The 27,504-nt window shown below is 53.6% G+C and overlaps 11 protein-coding genes and 1 non-coding gene across 12 annotated transcripts; 5 read left to right on the forward strand and 7 right to left on the reverse strand.

The window, feature by feature from the left end:
- Window positions 1-587: 587 nt before the first annotated feature.
- On the forward strand, window positions 588-1,237 carry BP01DRAFT_390601 (uncharacterized protein; the record flags this gene model as incomplete). Its single annotated transcript, XM_025578012.1, has 2 exons — window positions 588-780; window positions 852-1,237. The coding sequence occupies exons 1-2, from the start codon at window positions 774-776 to the stop codon at window positions 1,235-1,237; spliced, it is 393 nt and encodes a 130-aa protein (XP_025432920.1). The 5' UTR covers window positions 588-773.
- Window positions 1,238-2,216: 979 nt separating this feature from the next.
- Window positions 2,217-3,101, forward strand: BP01DRAFT_265145 (uncharacterized protein; the record flags this gene model as incomplete). Its single annotated transcript, XM_025571342.1, has 2 exons — window positions 2,217-2,480; window positions 2,577-3,101. Coding segments are annotated over 2 exons (789 nt in total), but the record flags the coding sequence as incomplete, so codon positions are not given.
- A 1,298-nt stretch (window positions 3,102-4,399) lies between these two features.
- Window positions 4,400-7,754, reverse strand: BP01DRAFT_240800 (uncharacterized protein). Its single transcript, XM_025571263.1, has 3 exons — window positions 7,179-7,754; window positions 6,018-7,095; window positions 4,400-5,957 (listed from the first exon to the last, which is right to left on the reverse strand). The coding sequence occupies exons 1-3, from the start codon at window positions 7,524-7,526 to the stop codon at window positions 4,564-4,566; spliced, it is 2,820 nt and encodes a 939-aa protein (XP_025432922.1). The 5' UTR covers window positions 7,527-7,754; the 3' UTR covers window positions 4,400-4,563.
- A 228-nt stretch (window positions 7,755-7,982) lies between these two features.
- On the reverse strand, window positions 7,983-9,694 carry BP01DRAFT_292684 (glutamate decarboxylase; the record flags this gene model as incomplete). Its single annotated transcript, XM_025571699.1, has 4 exons — window positions 7,983-8,097; window positions 8,151-9,316; window positions 9,368-9,395; window positions 9,459-9,694. The coding sequence occupies 4 exons, from the start codon at window positions 9,692-9,694 to the stop codon at window positions 7,983-7,985; spliced, it is 1,545 nt and encodes a 514-aa protein (XP_025432923.1).
- A 2,858-nt stretch (window positions 9,695-12,552) lies between these two features.
- BP01DRAFT_240899 (uncharacterized protein) lies at window positions 12,553-13,410 on the reverse strand. The gene is made up of 2 exons (XM_025571264.1): window positions 13,131-13,410; window positions 12,553-13,060 (listed from the first exon to the last, which is right to left on the reverse strand). The coding sequence occupies exons 1-2, from the start codon at window positions 13,217-13,219 to the stop codon at window positions 12,652-12,654; spliced, it is 498 nt and encodes a 165-aa protein (XP_025432924.1). The 5' UTR covers window positions 13,220-13,410; the 3' UTR covers window positions 12,553-12,651.
- Window positions 13,411-15,229: 1,819 nt separating this feature from the next.
- BP01DRAFT_t100 lies at window positions 15,230-15,301 on the reverse strand. The gene has a single exon. It is a non-coding gene; the product is annotated as a tRNA-Arg (tRNA).
- Window positions 15,302-16,821: 1,520 nt separating this feature from the next.
- BP01DRAFT_240917 (uncharacterized protein) lies at window positions 16,822-17,341 on the forward strand. The gene has a single exon (XM_025571265.1). The coding sequence runs from the start codon at window positions 16,966-16,968 to the stop codon at window positions 17,236-17,238; it is 273 nt and encodes a 90-aa protein (XP_025432925.1). The 5' UTR covers window positions 16,822-16,965; the 3' UTR covers window positions 17,239-17,341.
- BP01DRAFT_240932 (uncharacterized protein) lies at window positions 17,308-18,669 on the forward strand. Its single transcript, XM_025571266.1, has 3 exons — window positions 17,308-17,310; window positions 17,383-18,100; window positions 18,185-18,669. The coding sequence occupies exons 2-3, from the start codon at window positions 17,770-17,772 to the stop codon at window positions 18,472-18,474; spliced, it is 621 nt and encodes a 206-aa protein (XP_025432926.1). The 5' UTR covers window positions 17,308-17,310; window positions 17,383-17,769; the 3' UTR covers window positions 18,475-18,669.
- Window positions 18,670-20,038: 1,369 nt separating this feature from the next.
- On the reverse strand, window positions 20,039-20,481 carry BP01DRAFT_355354 (uncharacterized protein). Its single transcript, XM_025574664.1, has one exon. The coding sequence runs from the start codon at window positions 20,359-20,361 to the stop codon at window positions 20,137-20,139; it is 225 nt and encodes a 74-aa protein (XP_025432927.1). The 5' UTR covers window positions 20,362-20,481; the 3' UTR covers window positions 20,039-20,136.
- Window positions 20,482-20,596: 115 nt separating this feature from the next.
- On the reverse strand, window positions 20,597-21,990 carry BP01DRAFT_355357 (guanine nucleotide exchange factor SDO1). Its single transcript, XM_025574665.1, has 2 exons — window positions 21,806-21,990; window positions 20,597-21,661 (listed from the first exon to the last, which is right to left on the reverse strand). The coding sequence occupies exons 1-2, from the start codon at window positions 21,870-21,872 to the stop codon at window positions 20,682-20,684; spliced, it is 1,047 nt and encodes a 348-aa protein (XP_025432928.1). The 5' UTR covers window positions 21,873-21,990; the 3' UTR covers window positions 20,597-20,681.
- Window positions 21,991-22,266: 276 nt separating this feature from the next.
- On the forward strand, window positions 22,267-24,452 carry cp3 (carboxypeptidase C PRC1). Its single transcript, XM_025574666.1, has 3 exons — window positions 22,267-22,348; window positions 22,427-22,999; window positions 23,054-24,452. The coding sequence occupies exons 2-3, from the start codon at window positions 22,519-22,521 to the stop codon at window positions 24,217-24,219; spliced, it is 1,647 nt and encodes a 548-aa protein (XP_025432929.1). The 5' UTR covers window positions 22,267-22,348; window positions 22,427-22,518; the 3' UTR covers window positions 24,220-24,452.
- A 1,390-nt stretch (window positions 24,453-25,842) lies between these two features.
- On the reverse strand, window positions 25,843-26,905 carry BP01DRAFT_414852 (40S ribosomal protein uS13; the record flags this gene model as incomplete). Its single annotated transcript, XM_025579084.1, has 3 exons — window positions 25,843-26,175; window positions 26,412-26,577; window positions 26,902-26,905. The coding sequence occupies 3 exons, from the start codon at window positions 26,903-26,905 to the stop codon at window positions 25,878-25,880; spliced, it is 468 nt and encodes a 155-aa protein (XP_025432930.1). The 3' UTR covers window positions 25,843-25,877.
- Window positions 26,906-27,504: the final 599 nt, after the last annotated feature.

A 27,504-nucleotide genomic window follows, 5' to 3' on the forward strand; every position in this document is an offset into this window, starting at 1 on the left:
CTCAGATTGAGGGCCGTGAACCCTGGTTAGTAGGTCGAGAGTGAAGCTCAGAGGTGAATGCTATGTACTGGGTAGAGCCACGGAAGGACCATGCCGGAACAGCAATTGGCTTTGGGAAACGTTGTTGACTGAGGATGGCCATCCTGCATTCTATTTCGGTCTTCAGTCTGGACCCTCATCGGATCCTTTGGGGGATGGTGTATGCAGTCGAATGGATGTCTGGCTGAGGTATGGCCCCAATAAGGATACCCTAAGGGTTACTGGTTGTCCGATGCAAAACATGGCTGCCTACGGTGTACAATGAATCGGTGAGAAAAGCGCTGTTACTGCCAGACCATCGAATCCATGCAAGTGGGGCCTGCAGACCAGGAGAAAAAGGGTCTTTTCTTTTTTTTCTCTCTCGTCAGCCTCAAGCCTTAGTTTAGTTTAGTGACTCCGAGTCGGAACTTGTCCGGCTTGTCAGCATTGGAGACCGCGGGAGCCGAGGCGCTTTCATCATGAAACCCAGCTATTTGGGGGAATTTTGCAGCCTGGTCTAGTCCGATTTAAGGACCAGAGATCGGCGCAGTCTCACACACACACACACACACACACACACATACGAAGCTTAGTTCGATTGTTGGGGTAATTCACTTGTTCTTGTGCCAGTATATTGGGCTGAGTCAGCGACCAAGCTTTCTTGAGGCTTCAGGGACCATCGCTTGGTTTTCTTGTCGCTCTCGGCCAGCATTGAATTTCATTACTTCTTCATCCCATCCTCGGAATATCGGAACATGCCGAGTTGCTGAATGAGGTCAACAACCAGAGGATTCGTGGAAGTTTCTCGGGGTCGTCTATCGGGGGATCCTCAGTCGCAACATCAAGCCTGACCAGACTTGATCGGCCGACTCGGATCCTGCAGCACAATGATGATGCCTACCTGACACTTCTTGCATCCGCCCTCAAGGCTGCCGCTCGGCAGCCCAATCGCTTCGGATCACCCGTCATCCTTACACCCGCCAGCAGCAGCAGCACCACCACCACCACCAACACCACCAGGTCGATTACCGGCTTAGATCTCTACCACGCCACCCTCTCTGACGCCCCCCAGCCGACCGACGTCTTCCTTAATTCCTTTTCCGGCCCATTCAACCATCGCCTGTTTCTCCCGACCGACGATGTCCGCACCTGGTGGATCGAGAAATTCATCGTGACCTCGAGGAGGCCGGATTCCCTCCTTCTGGCAGCACAATCCTGAGAATTGTGGATGAGAGCCAGAAAGACCCGAAATTGCGGCCTTCGCAAAATGGAAGTTGTACTCCGGGGCCCAGCAGCAACCCGAGCAATCGCAGAAAGACAAGCAGAGTCTCGCGCAAAAATGGCCCTCGAGCGTCGACCAGGAACTCTGTGAGGAATCTTTCGGCACTCTAAACTGGGGGAAATGGGAGGTGATGGGGGCCAAGAAGTTTTTCTGTAAGTTCACCCCTGCAACGTCCGGCTGGACAACGAATGGAGACCTACAGTTTCCATTCAAACAATAGATCCGGACATACTCGCTACCCACCCCGACTGTAATGGGACATGGGTTGGGATCGCGATTGCTGCGATGGGGGCTGCAGTGGGCGGACGAGGCTGGGGTCGAGACATTTCTGTCCTCGACGCCAGAGGGGAGACGGTTATACGAAAAGTATGGGTTGGTTCCAAGTGGCGAAGGAGTACAAGCTGGTGGAGGGACATGATCAGGTGTCGATGGTGCGGTTGGTGCATCGATAGTGCAGTAAAACTCAGTAGTGTATGATTGTGTAGGAGAATTGGATTGTGAGCACAAAAAGGGGAGACACGAAAATAGTCACGGATCGCCGGCTCAGCCCTACAGGGCGAGGAGCCCCACTCTTCACTTCTTGGTTTTCTCCACGTTTCCTCCTCTCCTCCTCCTCTTCCCACCCTTTACTCTGACTCCTCCTCTCAACCTCGCTCTCCCTCTCTCTCTTTTTTCTCATCTCCTCTGTGTGCCTCCACTTCCTAATTCTCTGCCCCAATGTGGCACACACACTATGGCCCCCCTCGAACCCGGCCTTCCTCCTCCCAAGCTCCTTCGTGAATCCACCGGCCTCACCTCGTCCTCCACCTTTACCAGCTCCAGCTCCAGCTCCCGCTCGTTCTCCTACACGCCCAACGCCGTGACCTTCACCCACACTCGCACCCGCACCCATTTTCCGTTCGTCTACAGCCGCACCTACCGCATCCTCCACCAGCCTCTCTTCCGAAATTCCCTGCTGGCCGGCGTTGGATACCTCGAACTGGCCAACGCGGCCGACTTCGCCGCCAATGTGTGGAACCAGATTCCTGTGCCGCTGCACGCCAAAATCCTGATGGCGATTGGCGGGCCCTGCGCGCTGTGCATGACCCTGGTCGCCGCGCGAGACATGTACCTCAGTGCTGCCAACGTGCGGCTGCTCCGTCAAGAGCGATCATTCCTGGCTGAGAGCATTTCGACCAACGTGTCCGATTCAGATAAACACCTCCCCTCTCGAGGCAAGCACAAAGCAGCCCGACTCGACGGAGAAGTCACCATCGGCAAACTGAATGCCTACAAGCACGGCGTCAACACCCGTGAAGTCCTCACCGAAGTCATCGACCGCATCCTCATGGATCTCCTAATGGGGATCGGTGCTCTTCTCGTGGGCATCGGCACGCTGCTGGCAATCTGGGGCGCCGACCGGACCATTTACCGGATCAGCAACCTGCTCTCTGGGTACGTGGGCAATGGACTAGCTGCTGGCTTTGGGCTTGTCAACGCCGTCTGGTCGGTGTACCTGGTGTGGCGGTTCCAGCAATGCTGGGCCGCGTGTTCATCATCGACATCTTCTGATGAGGTGTCTGAAAGTGAGAAGGGCCCGAGGTTGAACGTCGAGCTCCCTGCCCCCCTCAAGACCAAGCTGCGTGCTCGCATGCGGGCCTTACAGGTCCATGCTCTGGTCAACGGGATCAATGGGCTGGTTGCTGGCGCGGCCAGCATGGTCACGGCGACCATGTGGTACGGGTATGTGGTGCTGGTGCCGTGCATCGTGAGTCTGATTCTCCTGAATGTGTTCTGGCGAGCGCGACTAGGCTACGACCGATCCCTAGGCACATTCGCGACCGGGGTTGACTTGGAGGCCACTACATCTGGGATTACAGCGCATACCCATATCCCAGAAGACTCCCCAGCCACCTACACCTCTCCAGACCATCAGGAGGACGCACAACCCCAGGCTGAACCCTCCGCATCTACATCACCCTCACGACTCCCCGCCCGCAACACCCTCCCCCACCAAGACACACAACTCACCCCCACCCACGAAGACGCCATTTCCATCCTTCTCACTGAACTCGCCTACGTCAGCGACATGCACCGCGCACTCCTCCACACCACCGCCTCATTTTCGGAGGACAACGACAAGAACAACAACCAAGAGACGCAGATCCTGCGAACCCTCCAACTCCCCACCGCAGCCCCGACTCCGCCCACCACCTTCCTCACCTTCATAATCCACCACAACCTCTGGGAGAGTTTCTGTGTCTGGCTCGTCGAGAGTCAGACCTCGCCCTCGCCCTCGCTTTCGTCAGTACGGAAAAGACTCTGGGGGTTTCTCCGCTGCGGAAGACAAAGCTGTTCATCACCACCTGCCCATAAGGTCCAGACTACAGAGGCAGAACTAGCCGTCCTCCTCGGATTGAATAGCGCCGATAGGAATGGGACTTCCCCTGCTGCACATCCACCGTCAACACGCGCTCCGGATTCGCTTGATGGCGAAAGCCCGGACTCACCCGCAGAACCAGCAGCATCACCAGCAGTGTCAGTACTGTCAGCAGCAGCAACAGAACCACCAGCAGGACTACCGGCAACAACAACAGAAGTCACCCTCCACCCCTCCGACCTCCTCACCCGCTGCAGAGACCCCGACCTGCTAGCCCGCAAGATGAAAGCCTTCCTCGTCGGAAACGTGACGCGGTGCTTTGCGTACCGCGAGCGGTATCTGCTGGAGATGGTTGGGTTCGCGATCTGGAAGGAGTCTGTTCCTTCCACTCCATCTAGGTGGTGATAATTATGGAGACGACTCAGACACCTGGCGTGGTTATGAAAATCAACAAAGTCCCGCATGGTCTAGAAATGAGTCCGGGCAAATCTGAGATAACCCGGACGGACTTTGCGTGAACACCTACTTCTTTATTTATATTTGGAAAGTCTTTTGAGTGAACTCGTGCTGGACACATCAACTCGGGATCTCATTTCTATCATCAGTGCTGAGCATTGTGGCTTTTTTTTTTTTTTTTTTTTTTCCTCTGGCTTCTGGATTGTTGCCTGAGTAGACATAGAAGTCAAAATATGTTAGATACCTTATTTTAATCACGAATTGTCTTCTCTTTTCTCATCGTGCAATTCATCGCGCTCACGTCATCATCACACCTGTACATTCTAACATGATATCCATAAACAGGGACCACCTATACTATACCTCTGCCTCTCTCTGACTGGACCAGCCTCTCTTCAGTAACCAACTCAACATCCCCAACCCCTCCCACACACATATATAAACAACTCTACTCAATATATACAGGCGCCTTGACCAGCACATTCTGCGGCCCCCGACCCCGTACCTCCGCCAACACAAATGAGGAAAACCGGATCCGCGCCGCCCGCTCCCGTTCTTCCGTCGCAGCAGGAGCAGCACCAGTGGTGCCAGGGATGGTGATGTTAGAGACAGACCCGGGTCCCGTCGGGAGAGCAGAGATCGGGCCCGTTCCTGCTCCTGCTCCGGCTCCTGGACCCGCCAGCCCGGCGCTACCGGCAGGGGCAGCAGGTGCGGTAGCAGCAGCAGCAGCAGCAGCAGCTGGGCCCGTCCGTCGACCCATCAACGAGCTGAACATTGAGCGTTTCCGGGATTCTCGCTCGGAGCCACTACCGCCACCACCTCTGACAGCTCCTGAAGCGGAGAGGTCAAAGGGGACCCCTGGCGCACTCGGCGGTGGTGGAACAGCAGCAGCAGCAGCAGCAGTAGCCGTTGGGGCGACCGAGCCTGGTGGTCCAGCCGCTAAACCGCCGGCGGCAACTTCGCGGTCCATGTCTACCTCATCAGGGTTCGCCACTGCTTCTGCCGCTGCCGCCGCTGGGACACCCCGTTCGACTTCCTGTGATGTGCCTGTCGACCGTTGTTGCTGTGGCTGCTGTGGTACCGGCGGGATTCCCGTCTCCACCCGCATGGTTCCTTCGTTCACTGGCGTCCCGGGAAGAACGTATTCAACCACGATATCTCTCGATTCAAAGGGAATTTTCTCCGCTATGCCGATCGCGTTCTCGATGATCATCCGTGCTCCATTCTCCAGGCCCGGCACCATGGTTACGCCGGGGGTCTGTGTCTCGTGTAAATAGGCCGTCAAGGTTGCCACCAGGCTCCCAACCAGCCGCTCGACCAACTGTGAGCGGAAATCGCCGGCCTGCGCGCCCTGCAGCTCCGGTAGGCCGTCCAACGTGGTCCGGCGCCAATTGCTGATGCGAGCGACGGCATTCTCGCGATCTTCGTCCGTCGTCGTGGTCACCTGGACCTGCTGGCGACGGAGGTTCATCTCGATGTCCTTGAGGGCCCGGGAGAGGGTCGGTTCGAGGGCGGGGTGGAAGTAGCGCTCGAAGACCTCCTCGACGAGCCACCGACTCATCACGGCGCGCCCAATGGCCGTCATCTCTTTGGTTCCGGTGGTGTGAGCATCGTCGTTAACGTAGCCAATCAGCCAGGTCGGAAGACGCGCCCAGTCTTTGCGGATGGAAAAAGCAAGGTCTTTGATGGCACCGTCAAGGCGGGAGAAGCGACTAGCGTACTCATTGTCATCCAAGACGGTGCGCGAGACCGCCATGCGTTGGTGCGCCACTGTGTTCTGAAGATGTTGTACCTGAGCCTCTTTTTCAAAGTAGTACCGTTTGACTTTGGAGTATTTGGCCTCTATCGAAACTGTCTGTTAGCTAAATGTCTGCAGATAGAAGGCGGGGATAAGGCGCGTACGGAGCTCGTCATGTTTCTGAACCAAGGCACGCACGTCAATCTCGCTAAGCTCATCGCGGGCTTCTCGGCGGCTGTCGCGGGGCTCCCGCGTACTCGTGGTGCTGCGTCCTGCGTCGGCACTAGACTGAGCGGCATTGGTTCGATGTCCGTTATCTGACTGGGTGTTTGACGCGTGCGAGATGTGGCTGGCGCCAGGGGCTGGTTGAGTATTGTTGTTGCTGGCCTGCAGCACGCCTGAAGGACGTTCCGTCATACCACCGGGAGAGTCGGGCTGTGCGGTGGACAATTGACGCAACGGAGAGGGGGGCCCGATAGACTGTCTGGACGGCGGGCGAGCACCCACCGTGGGTTCGAGTTGAGGCTGCGCCGGAGCCAGATCGCCGTGGATACGGGGTGGTTCAATAGGAGACGATCGGGCTCGATGGTCCAGCAATCCTGAATCGGTGTTGGATCGTTGAATTGAGGCCTGCGGGGAGCGGGGCGGTCGAGTTTCCAGCGTTGGCACCGTATTCTGCGGCATGTGGAACGAGGCTGGTGGGCCTGCTCTTAAAGAAGGATGTGGACGAGGCTCTGTTTGTAGCTCCAGTTGCGGCGGGCGCTGTAGGGGTGACTCCCAGCGAGTTGCGTGGACTCCCGATCGTAGCTGAGGCGGTAAATGTTCCTGAGACGGGGTAGGGGGCGCCAGATCTTGTGATGACGGCGGCTGCGGGGTCTGCTCGAACCGTGGTTGCGACGGTTCGAACTGCGATTGCGGCTGCAACCACGATTGCAGTTGCGGCTGCGACCGAGCGAGCGGATGTATATGTTCTTGCGACGATGGTGGGGAGTATGCGGCGTCTAGATCATGCTCAGGTGCCCAGGTTGTCGCGGGGTGGTCGGAGCTGGTGTCGACAGACAACGGTCGCTGATGCTTGTTCCGGCGACCGGCGGCGGAGAGCTTCTTGACCGACCGATTTCGCTGCACCTGGCCGGGTGAATCGCGTGCGGTGGCAGACGAATGCAAGGAGAAAAGGCTGCGTCGAGATTTGCGTGGTTCCTGGGCTTCCTGCTCGTCAGGCGGGTCAGGGAGTGGCCACGACTAACACCTGTCAGCAAAGCACAGTCTGTAGATCGGCATAGCAGAGGGTATCCCGATAAGAATAGTGGAGTAAACGTCCTTACCGGATGCGGGTTCTCGCGGGGACTGCGGTGACTCTTGCTGCGTCGGAGAGGGGCAGCAGAATGAGGAGGAGGTTGCGAGGGAGATGAGTTTGTTAAAGGAGTAGACGACTGGGAGTGCGATTGGAAGTGAGGGTGTGAGTAGGCGTGGGAGAAATGAGGCTGAGGCTGAGGCAGAGAAGGATTGCGGGCGGCGGTGGAGGAGGAGGAGGAGGTGGTGGAAGACGTCGACAGGCGACGGGGCCGATCGTCGGGGTCGTGCTGCTGGACGCGAGGGGGAAGATGCTCAACCGATCGGAATGGAGACGCGACAGCGGCAGGCAACTTGGCTTTACGGCGAAAGAGGGGCATGGAGAAGGAAGGGGAGAAAGATAAGCGAGGTAAATTATGAGAAATGAAGAATGAAAGACAGAACTTGACGATGGGGAGTGAGAAAGAGGGGAAGGAAAGCGGCAGCAGGAAGTCATCCGCAACATTGGCGCCTGTGACACGAATTGAGGCGCAAAAATAGACTCAAACTGTCAGGAATGCTCAAAGTCCAAATTGAATTGCTCAGAAAGTCGAGAAATTTCCCCCCTCTGTGAGATAAATACTCAGCCTCTGCTCTGGTGCTTACGCGGGCTGGCTGTCAAACACTGCCTCGCCCCCAGATTTAGTGGCTCAAGTAAGACCCTTACTTAGTAAGACCAAGAGAGCCCCCATGGACAAGGTAAACTATTGTATCAGCCCCAAAGGATTGTTTCTCATGTGTCATTCAATTATCCCGACAATTATCAACCAGTGTTTACATCGTGTCTCATATATAATCTAGCACACCCCGTGAGTCTTGCCCGTCTTGCCCTGCAGCGAGTGCTTCTCGTTTTTGTAGTGGTGATGTGTGTGCTTGGCCTTGTGCGAGTGGGTGGCATGCTGGCGAACGTGTCTAGGATCCGGTTAGTCTAGATGCAATGAATCACAAGCAGACAATCGACTTACTGGGTATAGCGCTCCAACATGTTCTTGTCCATCTCGCTCAAGGTGCTCATCGCCAGCTTGATGTCCGCCAGCAAAGCGTCGCAGCGGTTCATGCTGAAATCCTCGCGCACCACCACCCGCATGAGCTTCAGCGAATTGCTGTTGGGTGCCATCGTGTAAGCCGGCACGATCCAGCCACGCTCACGCAACTGGTGCGCCAGCGCAAACTCGTCGAACACCTCGTCGCGGTCCGGCCGCAAACGGAACGCCACCAGCGGCAGGCCCTTGCCGCCACGCTGGCTCATGATGATAAAGCCCATCTGCTCCAACTCGTTCGCCATATAATCCGCGATCTGGGTGATGTTGACCATGATGGACCGGTAGCCCCGCTTGCCCAGTCGGATCATTTGGTAGTACTGTCCAATCACCTGCGATGCTCCCTTGGAGAAGTTTAGCGTGAAACTGGCCTGCTCCGCACCAAGGTAGTTGATGTTGAAGATCAGCTCCTTAGGCAGGTATTCGGGCGAACGCCAGACAACCCAGCCGACACCAGGGTACACCAAGCCGTACTTGTGGCCAGAAACATTGATCGACACCACCTTCTCCAGGCGGAAATCCCACTTGAGGGTGGGGTGAATGAAAGGAGCAACGAAGCCACCGCTGGCTGCGTCGACGTGGATAGGGCAGTCAATGCCACGCTCCACCAACAGGTCGTTGATCGCCTTCACGTCCTCGTACTCTCCCGTGTAGGTGGTACCCAAAATAGCACAGATACCGATAGTGTTCTCGTCCACCAGATCGACTGCCTCCTTCGGGTCAATCACATACCGATCCTCTGTGCAGTAGACGTAGCGTTCCTCCACATCGAAGTAGCGAGCAGCCTTCTCCCAGCAGACTTGGACGGCACTGTTCATGACAATGTTGGGACGAGAGTAATCCTTGCCTTCAGCCTTGCGCTTGTTCTGCCACCGGCGCTTCATGGCCAAGGTACCCAGCATGATAGCCTCGGACGAACCAACGGTCGAAGTGCCCATCGGATGCTCATCGTCACTATCGGTGGGAGCATTGAACAAACGCGCAATCATGTTCACACAGCGGTTCTGGATCTCCGCCGACTGGGGGTATTCTTCGTAATCGATGAAATTCTTGCTGAAGGATTCGGCCATGAGCTTTTCAGCCTCGTCTTCCTATAATCCATCGTCAGTCCGCCCAAATCGTTTGTGTGAGGTCAAATTTACCATGTAGGTGGTCACAAAACTCGCCAAGCTGCCATGAAGAAACAACATTAGCCACCATTCGGCTCGTGAACAGGACACGATGAACACTCACTTGAGCATGGGGTTGCCATCCAAGCTCAGCTCATCCTTAATCATGCGGTAGGCCACCTCCCGGGGCATCTCGCGCTCAGGCATCTCATGCTGGGGCAGCTGCTCCGTCGCGAAGCGGGAGCCATAGACGCTGGTAGAGAAGTCATCTTCCTCAGCGCTGTCAAGCTTGATCGAGTTCATCCGCTTGACGGACTGCTCGACTTCGCTATCGCGCTTAATTTGGGCGAGATGGACCATGATGACGTAGTGGGATGCAGAAATGAGTAGGACAGAGAAGGGATACGGTAGGGAAAAAAAAAAATAACAGCTCAGACGGTAGCCAGCAGCAGACCAATGGTTTAAATAGCGCGCGCAAGCATTGAATCAATCGAGCGAAGGAGAGTTTTGACACAACACCAGGAGGTCCAACCCTGCTCGTTGCGTCGGAGGGGGGGCAAGTGGGCGGCAGCAGCCCGTCAGCTCAAGCCTCAGACAACACGAGTGGAGAGCGAGGACAACAAGTGGCTATTGGTCTCAGCCCCAGACGGGCAAAAGCAGCCAGTCACAGAGAGTGATATCGTAGCCATCATCTATCATTCACTGTCCCAGAAGGTCGCAATTCCAGGCGATCCCGGAAGCACACCTCGGTAGAGTACTTGTGGTACTGAGCTAGAGAGGGGCGGGCCCTCTTCCTGTTTCCCCCCTCCTCTCGCAATCCGCTCGAACGAATAATGGATCAGGACGAGGTACAATTCAGCGCTAAAAGCTTGAGGAAAGCTTGACCTGGATCGGGTGGAAGGGGAATGTGAGTGGATATGATCTCAGCCACGATGTTGCGAGGAAAGATTGGTGGTTTTCTCGTGGGGCGAGTGGAGAGAGGCACACCGGCTGTGATATCATCTTCGCACCAGCACTTGAGATTGCCTACTATGTCAGGACGATGTCATCTGGTTTGTCTTGTCGCGATTCGACAAGACCCTGAAATTGACCGAGCAGATGTCTGAGTGTGCGATATTCTTGTTTGGGAGGGAAATGGCGTAGTGGCGTGTTTAGATTGTCGCTGAGAATACACTGTAATTCCGAGCAGCTTGAAGTGTCTCCATCAGGGCCCCATCCAGGAAGTGCTAAAGAATAAATAGAATCTCTCTTCGTAACGGGTGATGGACACCGCTAGCCTACTAGTCCGCCATAAAGAGGGGCCCAGACAATTGTAGAACAATAGTATTGATGATAGTAAGGGATAGTCGAGCAAATGTACTCCGTACTCTCCATAAAAACAGACTAAGAAGGGGGGATGTTTGGGGGGAAAAGAAACGGCGGTGAAATGCCTTCCTTTCCCCTCTCTTTGTCTCTCGCTATCTCCCTCCCTCCCTCTCTCTCTCTCTCTCTCGAGTCTCTTCTTCTTCCCACCCTTCCAATTACATCGGCCAAACCTCACAAGAAGACAGACTACACAGTAGGATTGTGATTGTTACGGTCGAATCCGGACCAAATTAATTGGGCGGACAAGCGCCACTTACCTTCTCTACATGAACTGAATTTCCAAGTGCCATACACGTATCTAATGAATGTTTGTTTCATTGTCTGCACCCCCAGCCCCATTACCATTAACAAAAAAGTACCGTATCGATCGTGCCAATCTCAATTTCGATTCAAATTGAACAGGATAACATGGATGCATCAAGAGAGACATCACAAAAAGTAAACAGATGCAGCCCAGTGCTTTGCTGTCATCCATGGCGTTGAGTCCCATCAGTTCCTGTCGCCCAGTTCATATCGTACAATCGCCCTCCGGCCATCCATCCTGGATATAAAGCGGCGATTTCCCTCCTCCGGTTCAGCCCTTCTGTTTCTATATCGTTGGTTGTTGCATTTTCGATTTGATTTTTTGGTCTTTTTCTTCCGACTGTGTTTCAAAATGATTAAGAACTGTCCGTCCGTCCGTATGTGGGTATCAGAGTATAAGAAGGGAGAGCAATTCGGAAATGATCTCCAAACGGCATTACAGCCGTTTGGAATACTTGGTCATACATCCACTCACAAGGTCTAGTTCTTGTCGCCCTTGACCTTGCGCTTGAGCCATGACCAGACACTACCACTCTTGCGCTTCTCAGAACCCCCCTTTGCTGCATCAGACTTGGCAGACTCTTGAGCCCGGCTCGCGGTCAGCTTGGCCGTATCCTTGGGTTGGTCGGCTGCCGATTTGTTCTCAGGCTCTTGGGCGGCGGCGGCACCCTCGGTGGTACCTGCAGCCGACGTGTTTTGTGCACCCGTGGTCTCACTGGGCTTGTTCTGGGTCTCCGAAGGGGCCTCGGCGATCTCTTGAGCATCCTTGGCAGCAGAAGCCGGCTGCGACTCAGTGTTCTGGGGCTGAGTCTCCTCGATCTTCGTTGGAGCCGCGCTCTCTTCCGGCGCCTCAGCCTCGGCGGCATCCAACTTCTCCTCTGGAGCCTCATTACCGGCTGTGTTCACTTTCTCTTCCGCGGCCTCCACAGGCTTCTGAGCCTCAGCAGCTGGGGCAGAGTCGGCGGCAGACACTACAGCCGCATCAGTGCCCTTGATGTCCGCGTCCGTAATGCTGGATGGAACCACAATGACTGGTTCGGCATCTGTTGCGGCCGTTGTGGGCTCATGGGAAGCGGACTCCTCCTTTGTGGTTTCTTTCGCAACATTGTCCGCAGCTGCGGGCTGTTCGGAAGTAGGGGCTTCGAGCTCCTCGTTGGTAGTAGGGACTTCGAGCTCCTTGGTAGTAGGGACTTCGAGCTCCTTGGTAGTAGGGACTTCGCCAGCGCCAGTGATCTCGGGCTGAACCGCGGAAACACTGACAGGAGCTAGGGAGACAGGGGCAACAGTCTCAGCGGCAGCCTTGTCAACGGCAGCATCAGTGGTCACGGGCTCAATCGTGCTGGATGAGGTAGTAGCAGGCTCATTGGGAGAAGCCGTGTCTTCGTTCAGGCCAGGAACCTCCAGTTCCCTATCGATGTTGTCCGAGGGGTCAGTGCCCAATCCCGGTACCATTTGGGGTTGAATAGCCGTGTCGACAGCAGGAACCACGGCCTCATCAGCTGGCACCGCAGCTGCACCAACAGCATCCTTGCTGGTCGGCTCAACAGCCTTGGCTGAGATGGTGGCATCCAGGTCCTCCTCGACCTTAGGAATCTTGGGCGGCTTGTGGTCTTCGTCCTTTGTGGTCAGGCTGCTCTCATACGGTCTCTTCACGTGAGTTTCATGGGTCTCTGGTTCAAAGACAGTGTCTTTGGGGCGCTCGGGCAAGGTAGTGGCTGCGTTAGAAGGAAAATGATGTCAACAATTCGCCCAGACATCCAATAGGTGCAACCAGCAGAAGGCAACAACTTACTCGTTCCAGCCACAGCAATAGGCTCCTCCACTTCCTCCTTGACAGCCTCGGTGGCAGGCTCGTCAGCATTGGGGGACGAAGAGTCCACCGCGTCGGATGCCTCCTCAGTGGAATCATCGAGCGGGGCAGCAGTGATGCCTTTAGCGGCAGTGTCGGGGAGAACGGAGGTAGGGTCCGCAGTCACAGCTGCGCCAGCATCAGTGACCACGGTTTCGGGCTCCGCATCGCTCTTTGTGACGGTCTCCTCGACTTCCTGCTCGGGGAGACTAGAGGCAAGAAATTCCGCGTTAGCGCGGCGCAAAATGGATTTTGTGCGATTGATGAGATGCGACTCACAGGGCAGCCGGAGTATCGGCGACCTTCTTCGCGGCGGCAGCGCCACCCTTGCTCTTGCTCTTGTTCTTGCTTTTTCCTTTCTTCGCCATTGTGTGCGCAAACAATCAAATCTGTTGGGGTGGCTCGTGGGCCAGCGATTAGAGACTGGCTTCTTGGTGGAGATGGACGACGGACGGAGGGTTGTACTAGGGAGAGAATAGCTCTTTGTGGACTCACTGGGTTGTGTAGGGATGCGGATGGCACAGGGTCTGAAGGGTCGTGCGAGTGTCCACGATGGGGGGATTAAGAAGTCGCAGACCTGGCAAAGTGGTGGAAGTTAGGGGCGGGCAGCAGGTATGTTGGTCCTTTCCGAATGTCTAATCAAAATCGGGGAACGTTAATCCGTGGGGGAGGTGTGTGTGGTTCCCCCGGGAAGTGCACGGCAGGGCTATAGTCTCAACAGCAACGACCTTTGACCGTGGGTGGTTCTGACTTAGTAGGTAGTAGTACTGGAATAGTCGTAGAACTGAAAGCTCAGACCAGGCGCCTCAAAAGATGGTGAAAATTGGTGTAGACAGAGGTTATGCGCAGGTAGTAGATTGCCGAAGTCGCAGTCACATGGAGGGGGACAGCAATTGTGTGATGCGTCTCAGGGAGGAAAGGAAGGTCGAGACAATTAATTATTCCATACACACCAAGCAACATAAGCTTGCGGATCTAAATCTTACATTGATTACGATTGCGACTCCTACCTACGAGGAGGATATTGAGCTTCTTGGTGGTGGTGGTGGTACCTCTATCTGAGAGACCTGGTTCTATGAGCTGTCGGCAAATCTGCTCTCGGCCAGAAATCCTCATTACTGTAGGGAAGAAGGGAGGAAGGGAGAGCAGCCAGCAGGGCTGGTAGCTACGAACTAATGTTTCTTTCCGCATTGAGAACGCGATAAGAACAATTGACATTCTGGTTGCATTGAGGGGTTTCTCCCCCCCTTCCCCGGAGCTCCCATTGTAATCAATTAGCACGAGATCTGAATCTTCAATAAGGAAGCAATGAGGCGCAACATCCCCTCCCCCCCTAATTTCCGACGATATTGATTTTTTCTCCGTACCTGCAGCAAGAAAAGAAGCCAGGCTGCCAAACCGTCTTCAGCCGATCGCCCGGAACAGTCGTTAATCCGGTTGCTCTATCCCAACCAGGCAAGGGATCACGACACTAGAGCAAAGAAGAAATATGCCAAGCACCCTCCCTGCAAAATGATGCAGAACAAACCAGGAAAGATTCTGGGGGAGGAAAACAGCTGGGCGGAAACAATCGGGACCATTAATCGCTGTACGTGTCATTGACCATCCAGTCACGAGAATAAGGTAAAGGAGACAAAGATGATCCTTTTCTCGGTCTACGGAGTACACTTTCTTCCCCCCTCCCCCTTCCCTCCAGAGCCCGCGTGGGATCAATTACATCATGCGAAGTGTAGCCGGCTGGGTTCAGTGGACGGAGGACTGTACCGTTTCCTTTCCCCCCAGGAATGTTGGCCGGTTGCAGAATCTGGCCCAACGAACTTAAGGATAAGGCTAGAGATACCGGGGTAATCCCTTGGGCCCTGGGGAACAACAGAATACCAAACGTGTCAAAGTCAGTGCCTTGTTTGACCAACTTGGTGCGTACCACGAGGATAGCCACATACCGCTCCAGCAAAGCACATGGACGGATGGAGCGAGGATCAGCCTGCAAACAGGCTCGCCCATGAGTCCCTGGCTGTTGTTGTATCCTTCCAATTGTTCGTGGGCCAGAAAAGGCGCATTTCCTCGAATGCTGTATCACCGGAGCACTCTATGTATTCCTACCCGAGAACAAGAAGCTGGCAAGTTGCGGCGGCTTCTAGAAGGTTGAGAGGGCTGACTGACGAAGGCGATGATGGTGATGACATCATGTAGAGTTTAAACCCGGCCTTTGATCCTTTCCTGCCCAACTCTCCGTAGCTGCGCGAGGACGCCCTTACTTGGAACAAGTTGTTGCCGAGTCGGTATCTAGAATAAGACCAATTGTCTCTTGGCGAGGCGTTGAGTTCGACGTCGCTTGGCAGAGTGATTATACACTGACCTGAGGAAACAAAAAATGATGACCGACGCAGGGCTCGAACCTGCAATCTCTTGATTCGTAGTCAAGCGCCTTACCATTGGGCCAGCCGGCCTGGCTGTTGAAAATGTACAACATAATAACCAATATAAACCAAACACAATACTATACTCGGATGTACCGTGCCGGGTGGAGGCAACCGCCGGGATATCCAGCGGGGCAGTCGGCGAGCTCAACCATCCCAGCCTGTTTCATTCGCGCATTATCTCTCGTCACCGCAGACTGGATACGGCTAGTCCACTTGGGCGGCACAATTCCCATTACATATTGTTATCGCTTTGAAAACCTATGATAGAGACTCCTCACGGAACGGACGGCGAGCAGATGCGGTACGGCTATCTATCTCGGTGCCACCATCCGACCCCTTCCGACGTTTCGTCTGAATCCGTCGTCAGTCTGTCCTCCATCCAGAAGTTCCGTTCCAACCGCCCACGGTTTCAACAAAGAGAGGGAGAAGGAGGACGAAGGCAGTCAAAAATGACGCTGTCGGTTATCATCCCTTTGTACCACAGATAGTTGTCGGCCGCTCACAGGCTTCCCCAAGGTTGACCAGGATCCCTAATATAGATGAGGTCGGTGGTGGTGGTAATGGTGATTGTGGTGGTGGTTGCACGTCGATCGAACATCTTGGCCATCCTTCTGGAAAGGTTCGGTGCAGGACTGGCCACGACAGCGATACAAACCTTGCGTCTGTTCTCCCCCCCGTCTTCGCGCCCTGGCTTTAGCCTAGCCCGGGCCATATGGACAGGAAGGTGGAGGTGGAGGACGAGGAGAAGGATGATGGGGTAGGATTGTTTGCCTTTTGCCACATCTCCTGCCCATGCCAGGAATGCAGCCTTTGGTTCTTGCTCGGCCTGTCCGGTGGATACGGATCACTGTACAGTGTCACTGTCACCATTCTCTTCAGGCGATTACCAGAATGGGCCACTTGTAGGTGCAAGCTCTGCACGTCACCTCCAGCAAAAGAGCTCGTGCCCCAACGGGGGTCTATCAAAGGACAACGCCGCGGCCGGAATCGACTCGGGATTGATCTAGGGTCGGCGTAGAACCACTGGAAGACTCAACACTACCATGGTCAAACTTGCCGGACAGTCGTACCTCGCGCTGTACAAGCGAATGCAACCTGACCGTCAACCTGACTCTGACTCGCGGTTGATTGGGGGAAGATAGATAGTTAGTCAGCTTTGGAGGGGGGAAAGTGGGAAAACCGGACGTCGGCACCGTGACGCCGATGCTGCAATCCCCGGAATGATTCAACTGTTGAAGCAGAAGGCAGGATAAGCCAAGTAAAAGAAGAACCATCCTGGTCCGATAGCCTTTGGATGATTCCGAGGGGGCGATGCATGATGAAATAATGGAGTTGCAGCGGAGAAGAATAAATAGTAGTATTATAGGAAGAGATATATCCAGCATCAATTCCTCCATCTCCATCTACGGAGTAGCAGAGTGACATATCACCAGACTGCTGGACTCGAAGCAGCATTACTTTTATCAGCACTTCTTCTCCGACATAATTCACGCACTTTCAGGTGGATCTCCTTCAACCCATCCACACAATCGGATTTGTCCGGGGGCGAGTAGTTGGAAGGCAAAGGGTGGTAAACTAAATCGCGGCTTAACCAGACTTGTCCAAGACCGTGGAGTCAGGGCTGGCCAGTGCAGCAGGAGGAACAGCAACACATTGCAAGTCAAGCGAGGGAAAGCGATAGGAGACAGCAGATGAAGCCGTGTGAAGTGGTTAGTAGTTCTTCCATTTATTTATTTCACTCTCCCTTTTCAAAAGATGTTGTTGCTTGTACATTCTATGCCCTTTGGCTCCCAACATTCTCCTCAGTTATTTTCTGGATTTATGGTGGGATGAGTGTTCCTGATTCTGCGTTTTCTCCATTTCTCCATCTCTCTCTATCTATCATACTCCGTACACACACAAACCGCTATCGCCGTGCGCTTAGCGGAATGGGGCTAAACGGCAAAAGTGACTTAGTGTCTTGAATCTCCTCGTGCCAATCAGCGATACCTGCCGGGGCCAACTCGTAATAATATCCCTCTCGAATTGAATCATAGGTATGGAGACGATCCGATTTCGATTACTCCTCTCAGTTAGTCGTTGATTTCTCCTACTGACTGCTGCTTAAGATACCCGCATTACGGTCCCCATCGCCTTCTTTAACCCTTCTCCCTCTCCTGCTACTTCTTGCGCTTACTTCGCCCTCCCCTTCTCCCCTCTCTTCTCTCTCTCCTCTGATCGTTTATTTCCCTTCGATCTACCTCTCCCCTCCTCTCTACCCCTCTCCACTCTTCTCCCCCATTCAGTTATAGACATACGATGAGATCGGGCTTTGCTTATCCCTGCAATTGTTGTCTGTGCCTGCACAACCTGCCTCCTGTCCAATCCCCGACTGGGAAAGGCCCGCTACTACTTTTGAGGTGCGGAGTTAAAAACAGAGTCAACGCTTAATCTCCACATCTGCACAACTTCGATATCTATTCGCCATCTTCCAACTACACCTGCTTTCCGCTATAATGAATTTCCGTGAAAAGGTTCGAAGAGTGTTCCGACGGAGCAGCAGCTCTTCGTCGTCTTCCAAAACGAAAGGCAGCGGCATTAAGATTGAATACTACAAGCGCCACGAGATACCTCGTTCTAAATTCAAGGGTCCCTTCGATCGGGAACACCAACGGAGTCTCGCCGCATGGTCCTTTCAGGGAGCACAAGATGAGCGGCGCCGGTCGCTAGATCTGTCGCTGTCGCCCTGCGCATCCTTACCGGACTACTTGAGACCCCAATGTGAGGAGGAATACCTGGCTCCGGATCAGATGCCAACAGTGGCTCCGGAGGTAGATATGTTGAATGGTATGTGGGAATATTCCTTTCCTTCGCTATCAATTGCGTCTTCCATCTCTTCTGTAAGCCCGCAGACTGACCGTATAGCTGCAGCATCGATATCCGTGTGCCATGACGAGTACGCTCCTGGCCGCCCGGGAGACAGCAGCGGCTCGACATCCTCGACTGCTGTGGACCCGGCGAGCTACAGCGAGTCGCTGATGACGCTTCTTCCGGAGCTCGAACAGGAGGACCCGATCGCGCTCTGGAAAGAATCCATCCGGTACACCTCCCCGGTTGTACGGACGATATCGCCGCCTCCGATGGCACCCAAGGACGCTTACATGCCATTCGCACCCGAAGATCTGACACGAGCGTTGAACGCTGTGCAGATCTGCTACTAGAACTTATATTTATCCTAATAACCACTTCGACTTCCGGCAAGATCTTCGCTTCATATCGTCACGTGAGACAGTCACCCAATGAGCGACCCCTATCCCGACGATCAACCTATTCCTTTTTCCCTCTTCGCACTAGACGAAGCAAACAATTACCGACAACGACATCCACTTTCTATTCTAATCCAGCCAACTCCAGCCAACTCCTTTACTTCGGGCGCTTAAAGGGCCCCGAAAACCGAGTCCTCCGGCCACCGCCCGGTCCATTCTATCAGCCAAGACCTTGGGTCCCAGTCCATGCATCGCACGACGTGAGGGGCATGTCGGTTATTGCATGTAACTGGGCCAGCGGCACTGCCGGCTTACATTTGACTTTTCACGCCTGAGACGAACGAATGTCGAAAAGCGCCTGGCTTTCTTATGCATATATTATATGCTTTTGTGCATTTATAATCGAGCGTATACCCTTCGCAGTCAAGTTTTTCTTACCGACCGTCTTTGGTCATGCTGCTGGCGGTGCTGCATCAGCTTACCATACTTTCCTAGCCGGGGGTTTGCCTACTACTAGCAACCTCGCGAGGCAAGAGGAAAGCCAGCCCGAGCAAAAGAACTGTGCTCTCTGAATCTACCCAGCCGACCAACAGACATTGTCACCAGGTCGTGCAGTAGACCAATGAATGAAGAAATCAGATTTCACTTCCTCACTTTATGATAAATTGTAGATTGTATCATCGCAGACAATGTCCGCTAATTGCCACATCTTCTGCTGTAGAGGTATAGGTAGACAGACCCCTCTTCCCACCTACAGTCGAGTTCTAAACATCCATTACAAGAGATACAGATAATCTAAGTCGATCTCGTCCCGCCCTGCGAAACCAAGAAACAATAGACACTGTAGTTCAAGATAGTCAACGAACACACTCCACTGCATAGTTTACCTCTTCCCTCCCCTCCCAGAAGCTCTCCACCTTCCACATGCAAGATCCCTGAACTATCCTCCAGTCCGAATCCACCTCACTTTCTTGGCAAGTTTGGCCCTACGTACGGAGTATCGTTACTGTAGTTGAACTGAATGCTCATCAACTCAATCTGGAATCCCTATACACTCTAGCTCAGCCTTGCTGGGGCTATTTATGAGTAGTGAGTGAGTACTAGTCCACTATCCTTGAAAGTTGAAATTGATAAAGTTCCTAGACTCCGATCCAGCTAGACATGCTTTACCAAAGTTACCCAACCTTCCTTTTCTTCCTCGCCCCCCTCTCTCCCCCGCTTTCCTCCCCTTCCCCTCCCGCCCGGATAACAAACCACCATGTTGAAGTTACACCCCGAACCCGCCTCAATTCAACCTTCCTTTTCCTCTGGGTTGGGTAAAAATGTAACACTGCAGTAACTTAAGCTACTGTAGACTGCATAGATTCGAGAAACTAAACAAGCAAGCACCGGCGCCGCCACGCCCACACCTCGCCACGCCACGCCACGCCAATAGTTCAAGTCCGGAAAGGGGCGTGGCCGATGACTTGGCGAGACCGCAACACTTTTTAGCCTTACATAGTACACTACTGTACCTCGTACTAGGATATTCTATCTTATTGGCGGGGTGGAGGAACGAGGAGGATGGATGGATGTGTTCTAGAATAAGAAAGGCATGGAGAGGATGCATGTACAGCACTACTGTACGGAGTACAGGGTTGGAGGAGATAGTGTAGGGTTTGGGGGGCGAACTCTGCATCTTTCTTCTTCTGCGTGCATGCGTGGTCTTCTTGGCTTAGGACTGTTCAGAGGTTTAGCGATAAGGAATCTCGTCAGTGGGGGAAGGGGGTGGCGTAGGTTGGGAGTGGGAGATCTACAGTACAGTACCGAGCAGGACGTATGTTTGTGGCGAAGTTGATGCATGGAGTTGTCATGTGTGTCACTTGCAGTTGATATCAATTCAGTTGGGACGGGAGGTTTGGATGAGTCGCTGATGTACGTGTGTGTAGGTAGTTGGTCCAAAGGGGCAACATGTACTGCGGAGGTGAAAATGTGTCGTGGTAATAACTATGGCGTTAAGCCGATAGACCGTGCGATGATGTACTACACTGCTAAGCCCCCGTCGGAAGTTCAATGCATGTCCAAATGGTTCTCGTACACTTCATTTCCCGCTTTTTTCTAGTCATCAGTCATGTCATCTATACATGCTTGGCTGAGGTCTCCCAAGCCAGCCATACCCTCATCTAGTCCTCGTGGGTCACCGCCATGTCCAGAACCTCCACTCGTCCTCTACCACGGGTCTCATTACCCACAAAGTCGTTGAGGCCCTTGAAAGCGCCAGGTTCTGCAAATCCGATGACCTCCCATTCATCACCTCCAACGATCTCCTGGGCCTCCACAGACTCGATATAACTGAGGATTTTGTCCTTGACATTGCTAGGGCTCTTGGCCGGTGCCGCCTCGGCGTCGGAGCCACCAGCCTCATCCTCGGAGTCTTGCTGACGCGCCGACTTCTTCGATCCCTTACCGCCCTTCTTGTTGCCCTTGCCACCACCCTTGGGCGTAGGTGTCTCTCGCTCCTTGTTCGTTCCGCCAGCGCCCCCCACAACCTTGACGCTCTGCTTCAGAAGCGACACGGGACAAGTCACACGGAGGCGCATCCGAGCGCGCATCACCGGAATGGGCTGCCACGCGATCAATGCCTTCATGGCGTCTAGGGCCTGACTCTTTGCGGACTTGTTCGCGGTGACACCCGTCCACAGTGGCTTCCGTGGCTGGGCCGGTGCGCGGTTCTCATCTCCTTCTCCGGTCATCTCGCCGTTACCGGACGCCTGGCCCTGTGTCTGCTGCTGGCCGCTCGCCGAGCTCAACTGATCCAAAGCCTTGGAGATCATTCCTGGGGTGTAGACTCGTTTCGTGGTGGGGTCGACCAGTCGACCCGACACAATATCCAGGATCTCCTTCTCAACGCGCTCGATGATCTCTTTCCGCTCTCGCTCGCCGACTTGCACTTCACCCTTGCGCAGGATCTCTTGACGGATTTCATCGGCGGGCGTGTCGGCGCCGAACGCCTTGGCGAGCTCGGCAGACGGTGCGGTTTGGGCTTTCGAGACGGACAGGAAGATCGTGGGGACTTGGAGGACATTGTCGAGGTCTTTCTCGGCGCCGGACCGGTATTCTAGGAGTTTGTTCTTATAGCAGGCGAGTTCGAATCGCTTTTTACCTGAAAGAGATGGGGTGTTAGCGAGGTGGTCGAGAAAATCTCGATAAACCGTGTCAAGCCTAGATCGCTAGGCCAGTAATCATTTCACTTGGATTGCAGCGACTAGAAAGAAGATGTATGTAGGCGGGGTGACTGTCTGCTTACCCTTCTTTAACCTGACGACTGATACATTGGTAAACTTGATCTGATTTGAGGGTTGGTTAATCGGCATTTTGGAAGACGCTTCCTTTCCGGGGAAGCTGCGGTGCGCGTCGCTGGTCTAATTAAGAATATGCACGAGAAAAAGGGTATCTGGTGGACGGGATTTGTTTATCAACAAGGGGATGTCTGGGTTTTGCTGAAAAAATGATGCCCGCATCCAAGCCTGCCTGGAGCCAGACAGTGGCCCGACAGGGCTGTGATTGGAGGAGAGGGCGATGACGCTGGTCCCGTGCTGATTGCTGACTCATCGCATGTGACTCGGCGCGTGACTTGCCTTGGTCCGGAAAGGCACCGCAGTATGATTGGTCGCCTCCTCCCTCAGCTATCAAGGCGTCATCTGCAGGCCACCGCCGGTCCTCCGTCCTCTCCCTCTTCCTTCTCTCCCCCATCCTCACCTCCCCTTCTCTTTTCTTGTTCTATCCCGGTAGACTCAGGTGGCTGGTGTCGTATCAGCTGCAATTCTATCGATCTCATCTGCCCTGAGCTGTGAGCTTAAACTCCCCATTCCCCAGTCACAGCCGTCTTGCCCTGATAGCTCTTACTGATAAGCACCCTGCCTACCAGATACCATCTGCCGCAAGGTCCTTGTTGTCATTCCCACCTCAATTCATCAGAGAACTCATCCCAGACCATCCTATAAACCAGTATAATTCATCATGAGAGTTCTACCAGCCTCGTTGCTGGTCGGAGCGGCTACTGCTGCCGTCCCCTCTACCTTCCAGCAGGTGCTCGGAGGCCTCGAGTCCAACATCAAGTCGACTGTTGAGAGCTCCTCCGAGCCCCTGCACGCTTTCAAAGAGCAACTGAAGACCTTGTCAGATGATGCTCGTAAACTCTGGGAGGAAGTTGCCAGCAGCTTCCCCGAGAGCATGGACCAAAACCCTCTCTTCTCTCTGCCCAAGAAGCACAACCGTCGTCCCGACTCTCACTGGGACCACGTTGTTCGTGGTGCTGATGTCCAGGACGTCTGGGTCACTGGTGCCAACGGTGAGAAGGAGCGGGAGATTGATGGCCGTTTAGAAGCCTACGATCTCAGAGTCAAGAAGACCGACCCTAGCTCGCTGAAGATTGACCCCGGCGTCAAGCAATACACCGGTTATCTCGATGATAACGAGAATGATAAGCACCTGTTTTACTGTAAGTGCCGATCTCTTGAGTGGACTTGACTTGCGGGAATCTGATGTTTAAAAGGGTTCTTTGAATCTCGCAACGATCCTGCCAACGACCCCGTCGTCTTGTGGCTGAACGGTGGCCCCGGTTGCTCGTCTTTGACCGGTCTGTTCATGGAGCTTGGTCCAAGCAGCATCGATGAGAACATCAAGCCCGTCTACAATGAGTTCTCCTGGAACTCTAACGCCTCCGTCATCTTCCTTGACCAGCCCGTCAACGTCGGCTACTCCTACAGTGGCTCTGCCGTCAGCGACACTGTTGCTGCTGGCAAGGACGTGTATGCTCTGCTTTCTCTCTTCTTCAAGCAGTTCCCCGAATACGCCAAGCAGGATTTTCACATTGCTGGAGAGTCTTATGCTGGCCACTACATCCCCGTCTTTGCCTCCGAGATTCTGTCTCACAAGAAGCGCAACATCAACCTTAAGTCGGTGCTGATTGGTAACGGTCTCACTGATGGCTTGACTCAGTACGAGTACTACCGCCCCATGGCTTGTGGTGATGGTGGTTACCCTGCTGTCTTGGATGAGGCTTCCTGCCAGTCTATGGATAATGCCCTCCCCCGCTGCTTGTCCATGATCGAATCCTGCTATAACTCTGAGAGCGCCTGGGTTTGTGTCCCTGCCTCTATTTACTGCAACAACGCCCTTCTGGCTCCTTACCAGCGCACCGGACAGAATGTCTACGATGTCCGTGGCAAGTGCGAGGACAGCTCCAACCTTTGCTACAAGGGTCTGGGCTATGTCAGCGACTATTTGAACAAACCTGAAGTCATTGAGGCTGTCGGTGCCGAGGTTCAGGGCTACGACTCCTGCAACTTCGACATCAACCGTAATTTCCTCTTTCACGGCGACTGGATGAAGCCCTACCACCGTCTGGTCCCGGGTCTGCTCGAGCAGATCCCCGTCTTGATCTATGCTGGTGATGCTGACTTCATCTGCAACTGGCTTGGTAACAAGGCCTGGACCGAGGCTCTTGAGTGGCCCGGCCAGAAGGAGTATGCTCCCCTCCCCTTGGAGGATCTCAAAATCGTCGACAATGAGCACAAGGGCAAGAAGGTGGGTCAGGTTAAGTCCCACGGTAACTTCACCTTCATGCGCCTCTTCGGCGGTGGCCACATGGTCCCCATGGATCAGCCTGAGTCCAGCCTGGAGTTTTTCAACCGCTGGTTGGGCGGCGAGTGGTTCTAGATTGGCGCTGCTCCGCTTGCTATTTGATACGAGCTAAAGACTTGCACTTACCTACATGCAATATGTACCAGCTTTCCTTTTCTCTATATGTCCCTTGCTTTTTTTGTTGTGAGTCTGCCTGTCACAAAGAACGCCTTTTACGGGATCTATGCCCACATGACATGCTATTTGCTAGAATTGATGGAATAATCATACTTTTTCCTCGAGACAACTTTGTATATGAAACACGATCTATGCCGCGTGCACTGTACCGGATGAGAAATCGCCCGGGGCTACATCTAGATTCGCCGAATTTTCCCATCGTAGTCGAGACCATGAATGCAGGAAACCCCCTTCCACGTAGCGAACTTGAGTAACCCGATTCGGAGGATTGGTACTTCGTCAATCCGAGTGATTTCCAAATATGACGTCCAGTAATTGTCGGGATACTACGAATAGATAGAAGGCAAAATCACAACGCCGAAATACTGCGCCGGGGAAAATACGTAGGATTATATTCTTGTATCTTATCTCTGATGTCTATGTATAAGTCCCCAAGGCTACATTAGTCCGTCACTTGTTCCAAGTGTCTAGTTGCCTCATTTCTCAGAAGATAAAGTTTCAGAAAAAGTCCCATCCGATCCCGATCGATACTGTGCTGCTGCATGCCCTGACAAAGGGGGGGACCCGTTTGACTCGGTATGTTACGCATACTTGTTGTGTCGCTCAGGGTAGAGCTTCCCGTCATCTGAGCTGGGGACTGGCTAGCGAGGTTGGACCTTTGAGGTGGATAACTAGATGGTGTGAATAGTCTAGGTAGAAGAGGAGGAGGAGGGGGGGGGAGAGCTGGCAAAGATTCACGCTCGTAGAGGGATCGTCTTCTTGGTGTCTCTGGTACATCTATTGCGAGAAGGCGATGCGATGGAAAGACACACTTGAAAGACATCGAACTAGAAAAGGAAACGAGAAATATGTACTTAAACGCCTAGGGGTAATAAGGACTACTAGAGACGATCTGATACCAGAAAAGATGATTAAATATACAGGACAAGCTTATATGTTATTGGAAAGAGCATTTTCGCACCGAGAGAAATAGCACGAGTTATGATAATCGAAGTACGAGAGATGAATGTCCCCTGGAGTGCCAGTGGTATATCCAAGGGAGAAGTCTGGAGAAGTCCATATGCTCTATATCGAGAAGCCAGTGAGGTGTTTGGAGTAAGATTAAATGTTGATGGGAGAGAGAAGTATAGCCTGGGGATAACATATGACCTGATATAGGTTTATGGAGACAGACGACGTCGTACGAGTCTTGTAGGAGATGCAAAAGACTCTGGGTATTTCACTTAGCATGTAGCGACGCAGCCATTCTAAATCATCTACAAAAGCGAGGACCGAAGTTTGGTTTTTTTTTTATTTCATTTCATGATGGTATGATTTCTTTTCATTTTCGCAGGAAACACGGGGTCAAGACAAAGCCATCCGGTTTCCCCTGATCCTTTCAGGTTTCCCAACGAAGAAGGGGGTAAATTTCGTTAAGGAGGTTTTTAAATCACACCAGCATCCTCTGACAAAGGTTTGCCCCCCCGACTCTCTTTTAATCCCATGATCCAAAGTAGCCCAGCCCCGCGCAAGAAAAGAAAGAAAAAAACAAGTCTCCCAGACGATTAAGGAGATGCTTAGTTCTTCTTCTTGCTGACACCGACGGTGCGACCACGGCGACCGGTGGTCTTGGTGTGCTGACCACGGACACGGAGACCCCAGTAGTGACGGAGACCGCGGTGGGAGCGGATCTTCTTGAGACGCTCAAGGTCCTCACGGATCTTGCTGTCGAGGTTGTTGGAGACGACCTGGGAGTTCTTGCCGTCGGTGATGTCGCGCTGTCTGTTCAGGAACCAGGCGGGGATCTTGTACTGCTCGGGGTTCTGGAGGATGGTGACGACACGCTCGAGCTCTTCGGTGGTAAGCTCACCGGCGCTGTAGGAGAAGAGAAATTAACTTGACTGTTGTCGGAAAATAGTTGAAGTGAACGTGACGTTGAAAGCAGAGGTCAGGTGCGAGCGCGAGTTGATTCCCAATTCAAGTAATTTCCTCGCGCTAGACGTTGCTGTGTGGTTGCGCGCCATCGGTGCTTCCTCCTCTTGTTTCCCGCTTGCCCAAGATCTGCCTGTGTGGATGGATGTGATGGAAACTCTGGTTGGGATTAAACGTACCGCTTGCTGAGGTCAACATCGGCCTTCTTGCAGACCAAGTTGGAGTAACGGCGACCAACACCCTTGATCTGGGTCAAGGCGTACATGATCTTCTGCTTACCGTCAACATTGGTGTTGAGGAGACGCAGAATGTACTGGAAGTTGGTCTTCTCGCCGGACACAAGCGCTAAATGTCGAAACACAGATCAGCAATTCCGTTCGTTCAGAATCATGGCGAATGCTCATGTCCCATCTTTCCAGAGCGATTAATTCTTCCTGCCTGTGCCCACGCCCCGTTCCATATCCGGTCGGTCTGTCTTGATTCCCTTATCGAGCTGACACTTTATTCCATAATTTTCCGTTGCAGCGAAAATTTCCCAACGCTATCATCCCGAGATGACCACCGAACCGTATATCAAAACCGACCGGACACAGAACCAGGATAGGGACACCAGAAGAGAAAAATCGTCGGACATGAGGGATCTGGAGAGACTGAGAGAATTGCACGTACACATGATGGGCGATTTGGCGCGGGACCGCGGTGTATTGTCGACAGGCGAAAGGGATGGGAGAAGGAGGGTGAAGGTCGAGGGCGTTGGGCGGTGCTTCTCAATCTCTTTCCTCTGGGACTTTCGCAAGCCCGTTGTGGGATCGGGTAAGCTGCCGTCTAACCGCTTCGGGAATGGTCGTTCTGAGGGCTCGCTTACGGCCCGCGCTTGCCTGTTTCGGGATATATTGTCTGTCGGGCCTGAGGCTCGGGCACGTGATTTGGTGACTTCTGGGGAGCCTCAGGCTACGGTTGAGGCTCCATAGTAGGACCGGTTGCTGAGCGACAGAGAGAAAGGCGTACTATCCATGTCTTAATACATTTGGTGGTCGATGTGCTTGCTTGACCATTTTTGGAGGATTGATTCCTCTTTCCTGTCTGGTCTTTGTAGCTGCGACTCTAGTTTCGATGGGGCTGTTGTCAAAGTAACTCCATCTGTCGCAGCGCCACTTAACATTACGCTCGGGTATCTGACTTGAAGACAGTGAATCTCCCACTTGACTTGGTCCAAGTTATCGTGTAAGATTGTATAGCCCGGCTTGATTGCATCACTCGTATGTGTCATTC

Source organism: Aspergillus saccharolyticus, assembly GCF_003184585.1.
Source record: "Aspergillus saccharolyticus JOP 1030-1 unplaced genomic scaffold BP01scaffold_9, whole genome shotgun sequence".
NCBI lineage: Eukaryota > Fungi > Ascomycota > Eurotiomycetes > Eurotiales > Aspergillaceae > Aspergillus > Aspergillus saccharolyticus.